The sequence below is a fragment of the Nicotiana tabacum genome, chromosome 2, assembly GCF_000715075.1.
Source record: "Nicotiana tabacum cultivar K326 chromosome 2, ASM71507v2, whole genome shotgun sequence".
Taxonomy (NCBI): Eukaryota; Viridiplantae; Streptophyta; class Magnoliopsida; order Solanales; family Solanaceae; genus Nicotiana; species Nicotiana tabacum.
Genome location: NC_134081.1, coordinates 90,713,471 through 90,727,834, shown reverse-complemented (window position 1 = coordinate 90,727,834; position 14,364 = coordinate 90,713,471). Strand labels below are relative to the sequence as shown.

At 35.3% G+C, this 14,364-nt stretch overlaps 2 protein-coding genes across 2 annotated transcripts; one reads left to right on the top strand and one right to left on the bottom strand.

Annotated features, from left to right (window-relative positions):
* Positions 1-516: 516 nt before the first annotated feature.
* On the top strand, positions 517-2,490 carry LOC107795831 (NAC domain-containing protein 96-like). The gene is made up of 2 exons (XM_016618538.2): positions 517-1,120; positions 2,087-2,490. The coding sequence occupies exons 1-2, from the start codon at positions 629-631 to the stop codon at positions 2,288-2,290; spliced, it is 696 nt and encodes a 231-aa protein (XP_016474024.1). The 5' UTR covers positions 517-628; the 3' UTR covers positions 2,291-2,490.
* A 2,064-nt stretch (positions 2,491-4,554) lies between these two features.
* LOC107795830 (uncharacterized) lies at positions 4,555-12,474 on the bottom strand. The gene is made up of 7 exons (XM_016618537.2): positions 11,163-12,474; positions 8,663-8,902; positions 7,916-8,005; positions 5,999-6,148; positions 5,759-5,883; positions 5,211-5,340; positions 4,555-5,074 (listed from the first exon to the last, which is right to left on the bottom strand). Exons 1-7 carry the CDS (start codon positions 11,847-11,849, stop codon positions 4,949-4,951), a joined length of 1,548 nt encoding a protein of 515 aa, XP_016474023.1. The 5' UTR covers positions 11,850-12,474; the 3' UTR covers positions 4,555-4,948.
* Between the last annotated feature and the right edge of the window lie 1,890 nt (positions 12,475-14,364).

Sequence of the window (14,364 nt, the reverse complement as noted above, 5' to 3'; positions counted from 1 at the left end):
GGCTAAGTGGATTTTGAGTTTGTGCTACTCTTCTTGTTATTTTTAGTTTCCAATTTCCTTTTACTTTTTATACTTTTAGCTAAATATATTTTATTAGGCCCGCTGGCACGGACTGGCCTAACCTCGATAAAGCCTCATGAGTCGTGGCCCGTGAGCTTACTTGGACCAATTTAGAAAAACCTTGTTCTTATATGGGGTCCAAAAAACTTAGTCCAACCATCCCAGCCAGCCCATATTTACGTCTCTCCAGCTGAGATGCCCATTTGTAAGTCTTATTTCCTAGTAAGTCTGCTTTCCAACTTTACGATCCTCTTTCCAATTTCAAAAATAATTACCATGTATATATATAAAATGCCGACGACCAAATAATGGCGGTTTCCTACCATTACAAGGTTTTGGGGTTCTCCCAGTCCTCTCAGAATTATAAGACAACACAAACTTATACTAGTAATAGCTTGTCCAAAATTAAGTTTCTTAAACCTAACAGGATTTTAAATTAACTTTTCCTAGTCCTCTCCGAATTATAAAACAACACAAACTACTAAATGTAGCCAACTCACGTCAATTATAAATACACCCATGCACAGTACTCCCTCTTCCCCTTATTCCATAAATAAATCTTCTAGACATGTCTCAATTGCCTAGCACCTCGCAAACAATTATGCACAACATTAAAAGAGAAGAAAAAGAGTTGTGCATTGAAAATTCTGTACATACGGAGGGATTTCGATTTCACCCAACAGATACAGAATTGGTGAAATATCTTTTACAGTATGTATTAAAGGGACGTTTACCTGAATTAATTCCAATTGAAGAAGAAGATCTTTATTCCAAAGAACCATGGGTTGTTTTTAAAGATAGAAAAGAGAGGACTTTATATTTTTTCACGGAGTTGAAGAAAAAAAAGATAGAAAATTCAAGGTTTATTCGAAGTGTAGGTAAAGGTTCTTGGAAATCTCAAGACAAAGGGAAACCTGTGTGTAGTGAAAAAGGTTCAGTTATGGGATATAAAAGAAGCCTAAGGTACCAGAATTCAGGTTCACCTCAAGATGGCCAGTGGCTTATGAAAGAATATTCTCTTACTGATGAGGTCAAGAAGATCTTACATCAACGTTCTCGAGTAAGTTCACATTCATAATTTCTTGATTACTCCTCTTTTACGTACTCCATTTGTTCCAATTTATGTGACACCATTAGAATTTCGAGAGTTAGTTCTCTTTGGCTGTAATTTTTTGAATTATTAATTATTGTGACTTTTGGTACTTTTAGCGTAGTTTTCGATTATGTAATTTTATTTCAACAGATTTAAAAATTTTATGTCGAAATTCACGATCAAAATTAAGAAGTTTTACTCTCGAGATCCAAAAGGTATCACATAAATTGAGACACACAGAGTTAATTTGTTCTATATATGGTGCTGTTTTAATGTATGTTTTGCTTGCATGGGAAAGAATGTTTGGTTTGGGGAGAGGTGACATTAGTATTGTTCAATTATAATCCAGGTTTAATTTAACCCAAATATTTTGGAGTTCAATTTTTCTAGGTGGTGATTATGTCAGAGTTTGCAATCGCAATTTTTGAGCTTTTGCTTTGTTTAACCATTTTTTTGCAACAAAAAAAGGAGAATTTTTTGAAATCTTTTTAAATCTTTCAGAAAACCAACAGCAATTAGCTGAATTTTTTATTTTTTGAGGTGGCATTCGTTTGATGATCTGAGAAAACTGAGTTTGCAAACTCAATCTTTGAGTTTTTCTAATTAAAAATTTTTGTTTGAGCTGTTTATGTATTAAGAAAGTTTCTTTTAATGATTTTCAAACTCAGTTTTTCAAAAGCTTAGCTTGTTAATTCTTCTTTAATTAGCTTCTTAAGAAGTATTTAATTAGTTCGCAATCTTATTAAATAGTCCATTCTTTATCCCCAAACATATTTCCAGAAAATAATTTCTAATATTCTAAAATCTCTTTTTTTTTCGCACGTTTATCATAATATTAATAGCTGTTAACTAAAAATATTAATTAAATAAACAATGTCATGATCATACATATATTATGCTAAATTACTCAGACACTTGAATCTCTATTTTCAGGGATACGACAAAGATAATTATGTACTTTGCCGAGTCAAAAGAAAGGTAGCTAAAGACGATCCAATTGCCAGAAAAGAGAGCATTGAAGCTGCAGAGCTCGAGGCAATTATGAATCCTACTGATGGCTCCACCAAATTTCCTAATTTATCAATTGATGATGTTGCAAAATTAAAGATGCGGATGCAGTTTGCCAGCGGAAAGTAGTTTCATGGATAGGCTTACCTACCACTTTAGCCGTATTTTTTGTTTTATGTTAGCCTATTAATTCGAATGATTATACTTACCATAGTTGTGTGTAAAATAGTAAGGAAGCACCAGTTGGTGCAAATTTACACATTTTCAATAGTAACGAGAATATAGATCGATGTCAGACTTATGTACGGGACAAGAACTCTCTAATTTTTGCGGAAATGCTTGTTTCCGTTTACATCAAGTATATTGTTTTCCCTGGGTATTGAATAGTTAAATATTTTTTTTCATAATTCTCGTTTATTAACTATTTGACGGAGAATCTAAATATCTTATTTTTGACAAACCCAAACAACCAAAATTATTCAAGAGTCTATTTAAGGAACTATATTAAACCTACCCCCAAACCATAAAAGACCATATTTGTTGTTTCTGCGACCAATTCTCGCTGGCAAATTCCGCAAAATAACGATAATGTGGGACGGGCACCAAGTAGCCGCTTTGAACATCCCTATTTAAGCCCGACCAATTTGTTTTTATAATATTTAAAATTTAGCCCGAAGAGAGGAACTTCAGACAAAAGCACAGTGGCTGTTGCTTCTTCTTCTTCCCTCTCCATCGTGGTTATTAATCGGCAAAGGGCCAAATATACCCCTATACGTTCGAAAATGGTCTAAAAATATCCCTCGTTATACTATTGGGCTATATATATCCTTCTCGTCATACTTTGGAATAAATATACCCTTATTTTGGATGGAGTGCCACGTGTCAGCACCAGATGAAAACGACCCATTTTTTTTACCCGATCCGTTTTAAAAAAACCATCACCCGACCCGTTTTAAAATTCAGTTTTTTTTAAAGCATATATTTTGTAAAAACTAAAATTTTTTTTTGTAAAAACTGGGGGAAAAAAAAATTTACAAAATATATATTTTTAAATCTTTTCAGTTTTTTTAAAGTACTTTTTTTGTAAAAACTGAAAAAAAAAAAAATTAAAAACTGAAAAATATATATTCTGTAAAAACTGGAAAAAAAATTGCAAAATATATATTTTTCAGTTTTTTAAAGTATTGTTTTTGTAAAAACTGAAAAAAAAAGATTTTGCAAAATATTTTTATTTTTTAAAAACTAATGCATATGTAGTCCACTGCTTTAGGAGAGTCTTTGTTTTTTCAACTTTTACAAAAAAATATTTTTTCTTCAGTTTTTACAAAAAAATACTATAAAAAAAACTGAAAAGACTTAAAAATATATATTTTGTAAATTTCTTTTTTTTTCAGTTTTTACAGAATATATATTTTTCAGTTTTTAAAGCATTTTTAAAATTTTTTTTTTTTCAGTTTTTACAAAAAGAATACTTTAAAAAAACTGAAGACTTAAAAATATATATTTTGCAAATTTCTTTTTTTTTTCAGTTTTTACAAAATATATGCTTTAAAAAAACTGAATTTTAAAACGGGTCGGGTGGTGAATTTTTTAAAACGGATCGGGTAAAAAAAGAAATGGGTCATTTTCATCTGGTGCTGACACGTGGCACTCCATCCAAAATAAGGGTATATTTGTTCCAAAGTATGACGGGAAGCGTATATATATAGCCCAATAGTATAACGAGGGGTATTCTTAGACCATTTTCGAAAGTACAGGGGTATATTTGGCTTGGCGGTTATTAATTATAAAATAGGCAACCTCCATAGTCGGAACACGTGCAGTCCGCCACCAAGGAAAACTGGAAGTTTATTGCAGAAGCAATTTCATGCATTAGATTAGGAGCTAATATAAGTTGGAAAAAAATGTGCTGCTGCTTAATTCTACCTTAGAGTGGCGAGCCCTTGTAACTGTGGTACTATATCTTAAAGTCTAAGCTCCTCTCCTGGTTGACCAAAATTAATCCAGAAACATAGCAGGGGGGTACTGGGCACAACAACAAAGAGAAGACACAACACTGGGACAAATTGTCCTTAAGTTGAATCTTTACCAACTTCAAATATTTCGGTCCAATATGCCAACTTCAAACATCTCGGTCCAGTGTCATTACAAAAAACATAGTAGTTAGTAATCAATAGTTCAAACTAAATTCATATTTCAATCTAATGGCTATACATTGTGCAGGTGAATACTCGACAAATTCATCTAACTTTATTACCATTTAACGCCTCATTTAATTTAAATATTTACCATTACTTTAAGATTTAAACACTTCTATGTTTAAAATAGAAGTAAATCTGAAACCAAAGAAAAATGAACTCCAGCATATTTCTTGACAATCGAAAAACAAAACAAAAGGTAAACATTTCTTTTTAGACAATTTCATTAAAACCTGAAAAATAAAATATAAAAAACTAGTTAATTTGGAGCAAAAGGAGTCAACCAGTTAAATTGTAACATAAAGGATCCAATTTCTACCACGCCCCTCCTTGCACAAAATTGGTACGACGAGCAAAATTTGAAAAAAAAATAAAAGACAGACACCGGAAATACTATGTTATTAACGATCAAATTCCCCTTTTTGGCCATTAAAGCATAATAACATCACCAAAGAGACCTAAGCTTTAAAGGAACTATACACAGAACAATCCTTCATTGCCATACTGAAGGGTATAAGCTATTTACAGTTGATTGCAGTATTATGCGACTTTTCCGCAGGAGGGGGGATCTATTGGTGCATGGAAAGGATTAGAACTCGATCCCGCTGTTCAACTGAACGGAGAAAGAAGAACGGCCAGTGTTGCCAAGAGGTGTTTCAACCTTGAAAACCAACCCTGAACTCCCAACATTTCCATTCCACTTTGATCGCCCAAGCTGCATTTGCGCAAGATAGAAACAATATGTCAAAATAAAAGAATATAATTAACTTAATTCCCCCCCCCCCCCCCCCCGCCCTCCCCCCCACAAAAAAAAAGGAAAAGAAAAGAAAAAAAGATCAGAAGTGACTCACAGCTAACGATGCATAGGCAGAAGAATGTCTTGCAACTGTGCAACCACAGATGACACTTAATTCCTCCTTTAGAGAATGTGTGATTTCTGCCTGCAAACCAGGGCTGCTCCCACCAAATGTCGGGCATACACTGATACCATAGCCAAAAAGAAATGATTAGATGGCAGTTGATACTAACAAAAAGTAGTTATCAACATGAAAGAAGGAAGAGATGAAGAATACTTCATCAAAAAGGAAGAGAGATGAAGACAACTATAACTTACTGTACATGTAAGCAGAATGCAAGTGCTATGAACACAATTGCTAACTCGCACAAGCAAGTCACATATAATGGAGAAGAGACCAGGAAATTGCTATGGCAATTGAAAGTGGAAGCCTTGCATAAAAATATAGAGAACTTCTAATGAAAAAACTCCGCAATTGTGGAGTAAACGTCTCCATATTGCTAGTGCCACTTCACCATTGGATGCTGGTGCCAACACCATGAACAGCAAACCACAATAGCATAAAAGTTCAGTGCTTAACAAATATGAATCAACCAGTATTACCTTAATTGAATGGTTGGCCTATACATGAGACCAGATCTCTTCCAAGCTAAAGCCTGGGTGACCCCAAAGCTAAATGATTTGTCAGGCAAATGCATCATTGGCATAATGCACGTTCCATATTCATTCTGCATATAATAAGAGAAAAAGTATATTAATCTTAAATAAAACAGTTGATGAGGTGGCTGAAAAAAGTACAGAAGTCATCAAATGTCAAATACTTCCTTGCATCATGCACCTCACCTTGCAAGAGAAACTGAACTTGAGCTCCCCTGGGTATTGACCCTGGGCTTGGAGCAGACCTCCACATAGAGGTAAAAAGGCACTGGTGGAAACGCCCTCCCCAGCCACATAAGTTATTTGACCATTTGGAAATTGCAAGTCCATAAACGACTGCAAAAATAAAGAGTAAGTTGCTAAGCAACAAAATACATTGAGTAATTAAGCTTCCAAATCCACAAAAGCAACAGTGAAGAAAAGCATCTGAGTTTAAATCGGCGGGCCCATACCCCACAAGTTCAAAATTGGAAAAAACAGATTACGCGGTTACCCAAAAAAAAACTAAAATTTTCTGCAAAAGAGAAATTTCCGTGCTCACTTATGTTACATGTTCTTGCTTGTGTTAAACTTAGCATGACCAACAACAGACAAGTTACTGAAGATTAATACTTCAACACCCCATCCTGAATAAAAATATCAGGGTTCCGAAGTTTACTCCAATCACCAAGTCTTTCACAAGCATGTGCTAAATGCAAAGCAGCATCAGAAATTTAGCACTGGGAAATCATCAAGGTTAAGAAATTATCTTGAGACTAACTGTTTTTCCCAGGCCTTCAAATATTTAAGACAGTTAAACATACCTAGGAGGGTACAGAGTTAATAATTAAATTCTTAGATCAAGTCGAAGATACTCCAGTAGAATATCTATTGAAGGAACTTACAGAAAAAAAAAGGGAATATTCATTGAAGGATCCACAAATGACTAATACTAATTGAAATGCTACAATTGCACTGTCGCATTTCTGAAGTCATTGATGAACTCCAATCTTCTTCGTTCTTTTCTAATGAGCATTCCTCATTTTGATGGCACAAGAGGTGCAAAAAGAAATGCTCAATTAGCGACTTGGGGATATTGGAGAAGTACGATCTCTCAGTAAACACTTAGAGAAGTGGCATTATTGGCTTTATAGGTGCTTTTTTATAGAGAACCATATACTGGTGCAGGTTCTCTACTTTGCATATACAACTTGTATACAAGGACTTTCCCACCTACCAATGAAGTTTATCAGAAAAGAAAGTACACTCAGGTCTGAAGAATGTGGAGTATGCCTTTTATTAGGCAAATGAAAATGCAATGCAATATTATTATGCTCTTCAAACAGCCGAAAATATGGGGGAAAGGATAGGAGAGCCAGGAGGAGAGATGCCTAAGCAGCAAGACTCGTGCACAATAAGCAAATCGATAAGTAAAAAGAGAAAACAGTCAACTGCACCTTATAACCTTTAACAGAGCCCTTAAACATATATAACAAGAATAAACAAGAGTAATAGCTCTCAGAACCCAAACATATTCACAATAGAGTCATGGGTCGCAACCCTGTGAACAAAACGCAGAGAACATAAGTGCGCCTCAATGATCATCCTGTGAACGCCATGTGTACTACAATAAGGTAGATTCCAAGGGATACACATTAGGAAAAGTGGACAAAAAGCACCCTGACTAAGATTACACCAAAGCTTCAGCCCCTGGTTAAGAACTGCACAAGCTTTCCAGTTTCCAAACCTCTCTGTGCCTCATGGAAGGAAAAGCCGAAAAGGAAGGATAAGAGAGAGCAAAGATAGTGGATTTCTGATTTGTATTGGTTTGATTTCATCTTAAGACCACATCTCAGTTGACACAATTAAAGACATTGACACAATTAAAGACCTAATAAAGCATGGCCGCCAGAGGAACATTACCTGCTATGACTGCAGCTAGCATACAGTTAAAGAAAAGTAAAATTCTCTAATACAGATTCCTCAAAAAAAAAATATTCCCTAATAAAGAAAAAGCTATGTGGAAACATGGTAGACAAACTTAGAAGAAAGGTAAAACAGCAGCAAATTCAACCAAATTAGCAGAAATACCAGTAGTTTACATGAATATAAAGTTCCACTTACACAGGCCAAAGGATTAAGACAGATCATTGACATAAGCAGCCACCTTCGATGCTTTGACCACACAGCTGGACAAAGAGAATGCATCCCACGCTGTCCATTGATCAATAGAGACATTAAGTATATTAACGTAATTACTGTGCACACAAAAAAAAGTTAAAATGAGTCTAGTTCAGGGGAGGAAGAAATCATTATATTTAATAAGAGACTAGAATCATCCTGAGAATTGACCTCTACAACATCAACACTACAGACAATCTAAAATCTTACTGTTAATGTCTGCATCACCAGTATGTGAAATTTCTAAGTGGAATAGACTATAAAGACATTACCCATCCCAACTCCAAATGCGCCTTCATTTTCACGCTGCAACACTAACTAATTTTAAGTTTTCTCTTCAATGCGAAAGGAGCAGTAGTGGCAAAACAGTAACCAAATATAAAAGTACTTCACAGGATGCTTCCAGTTGAATCTGAATTTCAAATAAATGATCAATTCATTTACAACCATGCGGTTATTAGAGATGCTATATTCATATTGCTACCCTACTGCTTCCCAGCCAATCAATTGAGACATCGGATTCAACAATTACACGCAACACAAGCTACACTATCATGAATAACTAATTTGTGTCTGTATAGCAAAACAAGCTACAAAACAACCAGTATGATCACCCGCTTTCCCTCAGGTTCCCAAAAGTATTGAAAGACTTCTAATGCAAACAATCTTCAAAAGTTGCAGTTTGCATACCTTCCTATCATAGCCATACCAAAGAAGGTGTTGCTTAGACAAGTGAACTGGCAGAAGTAATGTCGAATCACGGACAAAAAGCACTGGTCCAAGCTGGACAAGGAACAGGGAAGAATTTTCATTTCCTGATGTGGAACTGCCCTGTGATGCCTCAACTCTCCATAAATCTCCTCTGGCAACCACAGAACTTTCTACATTTCTGGTCCTACTTTCATATGTTGATGAAACATTGATCGTACCCTGCACTTGGAGATCAAGGTAGTAAGATCTCAAAACTCATAATAGAGGAACATAAATCACAACATCTTTCCCATCACATGTGAACCTACAAAAGTTTAGAGCAAGTATCCTCCACAACTGGCCTCAAAGCCCCAATCTTATAAAAGGGGAAGGAATGGCTAAAAAGGAGGGTATACATGAAATGCTACTTATTTAAGAAAAGGAATTTAGTGATTTAATAAACTAGTAACTAAAATTGAATAAGAAACTTAAGACTGCATTTTTTCATCTCAATCAAAATTTTAAATTGGTTTTTAAACTCAAGTGCTTCTTAGTTCTTACCTCAACTATTTCACTTAATTATAGTATTTCAATTAGCTTGTTCACATAATTGTTTTTTTTTACTATAGTTATTTTTTCCATCATTACATATATAACCTTTATTTTTTTCTTCATTGTGCCTTCCATTACTGAGCCCATTCTTTAATTACGCTTTGAGCTTATCCTACCAGATCGACAATACTGAACATTTTCTTGGGAGGGGAGTGTGTAAATGAATGATTATTATTATAAGAAAAGCACTCAAAATTATATTCCTAAAAACCAAGCCATACGAGTAACGGCAAGTGACAATAAATCTTTTTAGACTTACAAGACTCATATGGAAGGTAGTGTTTCAGAAGATTGAAGTATGAGTTTTTCTTCTTGGAATATAAAAGCAGTATAATGTGAAAATATACAACAACAACAACCCAGTATAATCCCACTAGTGGGGTCTGGGGAGGGTAGTGTGTACGCAAACCTTATCCCTACCCTCGGGTAGAGAGGCTGTTTCCGATAGACCCTCGGCTCCCTTCCTCCAAGAACTCCCCACCTCGCTCTTGGGGTGACTCAAACTCACAACCTATTGGTTGGAAGTGGAGAGTGCTCACCACTAGAGCAACCCACTCTTCTCTATAATGTGAAAATATAAAAATATTAAATAAAAACCTAAGCCGTCAACCTTTAGTTGATGATGAAGGAAACATCTCCAACCAATACATTTTAAAAAATAAGCAATACACAAGAAATGACACTTTTGCTTGCCCAACTATGGAATGTTTTGTATTTTATACCTCATTATCTAGTTCTCACATTTTGTGTCCGACGACTTGTAGACATTTATAAATTTTGTTCAATAAAACTTTTGGCTATATGTGGATAACACATGAGTCATTGGCCACATGCGACAAACTTCCAGCCGTGAGCCGCAAGCAAACCAATAAACATGTAAAAGAGTAATAGAGGCCACAAACGCAAATTAGCAGAGATTATAGTTCACTAGTTCATAAGCTCTAGTTCCACATTCTTACATATATCTCCACATGACTTATGCAAGTATAGTTATGCAGAAAAGAACACTTACAATAGAACATTGTATAAATAATGCTAAGTTTTATGGAGAAAGAAAAAATGAAACCAAACATTCTATATACAATGTTGAACTTTTATCTGGATTCTAGGGATTATTTTTTCCACTTAACTCCCAACCAAACATCACCTAAGGTTTTAAATTTCGTTTTATCTGTTATATATAACCTCTCGATGATTGTTTTAAAATCATTTTAGCATTTATTTAAACTATTTTTGTCCCTTTAAATTGTTTCTTGATTTACAAGGATTCCTTGTTTGGTTAGGACTAGAGCTCCTTAATCCTTTTTTTTTTCAAATGGAATTGGAAACATCAGTATGTAACTATCCACCTGTTATTCTCCATAATATTTTGCCGTTGGTTTCATGTTCTTTTTACAGAACTTTCAGGGTTTGCTCTTAGCTCCTTTCATAGGATTTTCCGCGGTTTTCCTCGGAGAAACTAGGAAAACATAAAACCCCTTCTATAGGTCTCGTGCCTTATCATATTCACTATTAGCACTTAACCTATATGTTAAAAGAGGACCACCTCACTAACATTTCGGAAAATTGAAAGCCTAATTATGCGTAAGACACCTTACATTTCCTAATGCTTGTATTCAAAGTACAAAAATCCTGAGATCTTCATTTTCCCACACCATTATAGCTTAAGCATCTTCAAAGTGCAAAACCTATGTTACATTTACTAGCTTTTACCAATGAACAAACGTATGGAAACTTATATTTTTAAATACTGCAGCAAAAGTAGCTTCTAAGTGCAAAAGTCTTTGTTAGGTTCTTGCATCAACCAAATGTTTATAATTGCAAAGCAAGAAATTCATATACGTGACTTGACACAAACATAAACCTTTTGTGTTTCACTAAAATTTACCTGTGATCTGCCAAAATTTTTGAATGCCTTCAAATTAACACCAAAAAACTCTTCTTCGCCTGGCCTATCATCAGCTGAATCCTTTTCAGCATTCCCATATCCCCTAAATCTTTCGGCCAACGACCCCAAATCCTCCTGCAATGTAATACCCAGATCAGCTCTATGGCTATCCGTCCCCGCCATCATAGATACCCCTAATTTCTCGTCTTGCCGAAAAGGCACTGGCAACTTCCTGACAAACTGCTGAACCATTCCATTCAAGCAAGCCCCGAAGTCTGCTCCAGCTTGTCCTATTCTGTTCCCAATATCAAAAATTGATGAAACCCCTGTAATCGCTGAATTATCAACACCGATCCCAAAATCCCTTGGAATGAAATTCTGACTTGGCAACTCGACATCAAAAAGCTTGGTAGCCTGCCCTAATCTGTTCCCAATATCAAAAATCGCGGAAACCCCTGAAATTGCAGTGTTATCCACAGCTATCCCAAAATCCCTCGGAATGAAACTTTGACTAATCAACTCTACATCAAAAAGCTTGGAACTTTGTGGATCAGGCCACGAAAACGATGGAGGACTAATATGCGACTGAATCAAACCAGTGACTCCTTGCGCAAGCTTATCAGCTAAGTCTTGCCCATGTCTTTGCACCTCTTCCCATGCTTCAAATGATCTCTCCACAGACATCATTTCCAAAACTTCACCAAAATAAATTTTCTTCTGGATATTCAAATTAGCCCTTAAAATTTCACTCTATAAGAAAGCGGTATATCAAACGGTAGTACAACTGTAACAAGCATCTAGAACAACTTAAACAATCACGTTGTTCGCCTGACCTAGATTACTCATCAAATTCATAAGTAGTAATTTAGATTCCATAAGTAACAGTATATCTCAGGTTTTACCAACTATCAATAGAAGATTCCAGAAAGTTACCAGGAACAGCGACGCTTCTAGAACTCAGCTTTAGCTCATGAGCTCAAATTGAACCGTTTTCAACCGCGGAGATGCTCCCAAATAGTAAAATTTGCAAATTAGGACCCACAAATGACTAAAACTTGCGGATTCGTAATTTGAGATTAAAGATAAGGGGACGGAATAGAAGTTGTTAGGGTTTGACGGAGATAATTGAAAAACGTAAAGATGACAAGTATGAGCTCATCAAAGACGTGTGAAAACTTGATACTATTCTTTTAGCTTTGAAGAGTGTAAAATTTAAAAGGCCGTGGCCAGTGGGAAGATATGTCTTGGGGTTTTGGTAGCTAATAGGGTGCGTAGTGCGCACACCCTTCACTGTTTAATGCCACGTCGGTGGCGATAATGCCTTGTGGTTCTGAAAGAAATATCCTTTCGAGGTGGGCCTTATGGGCCCCAAATGTCGTCATCCGGCCTTCTACAGTTTTCTATTGGGCCGTAGTCAAAAACCGGGAAAGTGCACAGTTAGCCACTAATAAGACATGTATTTACTTTTAAGCCATTGTTTAAAATGTCTTTAGACTTTAGCCACTACTTTAATAAACTTTACCCGTCCGGACGAAAATACCCTTCTGTTCATAAAGTTCAGGACCAAGTGTCCTTAACTTATGAGCTTGTTACTGTAAGTTCAGGACTAGCTGTCCTTAATTTATGAGCTTGTAAGTCTAAGTTAAGCTTAGGACTATTTGTCCTTAACTTTTGAATTTTTAACTCTAAGTTCAGGACTACATGTCCTTAACTTTTAAACTTGAAACTCGAAGTTCAGGACTACCTGTCCTTAATTTCTGTGCTCGTAACTCTAAGTTAAGGACTACTTGTCCTTAATTTCTGTGCTTGTAACTCTAAGTTAAGGACCAAGTGTCCTTAATTTTTGAACTTCCAACTCTAAGTTCAGGACCAAGTGTCCTTAACTTATGAGCTTGTTACTGTAAGTTCAGGACTAGTTGTCCTTAATTTATGAGCTTGTAAGTCTAAGTTAAGGACTACTTGTCCTTAGTTTTTGAACTTGTAACTCTAAGTTTAGGACTACCTGTCCTTAACTTTTGAACTTGTAACTCTAAGTTCAGGACTACATGTCCTTAACTTTTGAACTTGGAACTCGAAGTTCAGGACTAGCTATCCTTAATTTCTGTGCTTGTAACTCTAAGTTAAGGACTGCCTGTTCTTAATTTCTGTGTTTGTAACTCTAAGTTAAGGACCAAGTATCCTTAATTTTTGAACTTCCAACTCTAAGTTCAAGACCAACTGTCCTTGACACATCTAACTCCGCAATCTGAATTTGTACCTCCAAATTCCAATGATATAAGTTTCTCTATTGGTATAATTCTCTATTGGTATACCTGTTTGACTAAGGTAAAACGGCAACCAGTACAAAAATGTGTATGCTACCAACTTTGAGAAGAAAAGACACAGTGCAAATGGAATCACTCCTGGTATTAGAAAAGCATCAAGAAGACCAACACTTCTCCTATTTCCTGAACCATGCCGACGGACATTATCATGTGCATTTTCAACCTCTCTGTCCTTAATCGAGAGAGAAGCGAGGGTTTGGGAAGAAAAGAAATGGAAAAAAGGATAAAAATATCTTTTCATATTAATTTTAATAGAGTAGTGGCTATTTTTGTTCAACATTAGAATTGTTGGATAAAAAATAAATATCACCTTAAATAGTGGCTACCCCACGCCATTTTTACTCAAAAACCGTGGATTGCTAACAACGCAGGCTTTGTTATGCTTTTTTCTGGAAGGGATAACCAAGTTGTATTATCACTTTTAGCCCGTGTCAAAAATTATTTACATCTGGTAGCGAAAAAAAGTATATAAAATTTATATAATTTTTGTATATATATATACAAAATATATACAAATTTTATACATTTTTTCGACTATTATTTTTACAGCGGCTATACAATGTCATTTTCTCATTGAAAACTGGCACTAATTTTGTATATTATCCGCCCGAAATAAGGTTTGCTTACAATTTATATACAATCTATTATCAGTGTCTTGAATAGGGGATTCAGTTACAACTTTTTTTTTCCCTCTCCTCTCCTCTTTCCCTATTTTCCGCCGTCTCTCTCCATGTATAATTCATTATTAGTATCTTAAATTAAAAGATTTAGTTAGACACTTAAGAATTTGGCATTTCAATTGATCATATCTTGTTCTAAGGTATTTCAATCATCTTGGATTATCACTCTTAATATAAATTAGACGTTTAGCTTCAAAG

What these genes read in the sequence shown, in the direction of transcription:
- LOC107795830 (XM_016618537.2), bottom strand. Translation starts at nt 11,849, where the DNA reads ATGATGTCTGTGGAGAGATCATTTGAAGCATGGGAAGAGGTGCAAAGA. An exon ending in AAAATTTTGGCAGATCACAG is followed by an intron (nt 8,903 to 11,162) that starts GTAAATTTTAGT and finishes CTCCAAGTGCAG; the next exon opens with GGTACGATCAATGTTTCATC. An exon ending in GGTATGGCTATGATAGGAAG is followed by an intron (nt 8,006 to 8,662) that starts GTATGCAAACTG and finishes ATCAATGGACAG; the next exon opens with CGTGGGATGCATTCTCTTTG.
- LOC107795831 (XM_016618538.2), top strand. Translation starts at nt 629, where the DNA reads ATGTCTCAATTGCCTAGCACCTCGCAAACAATTATGCACAACATTAAA. An exon ending in TCTTACATCAACGTTCTCGA is followed by an intron (nt 1,121 to 2,086) that starts GTAAGTTCACAT and finishes CTCTATTTTCAG; the next exon opens with GGATACGACAAAGATAATTA.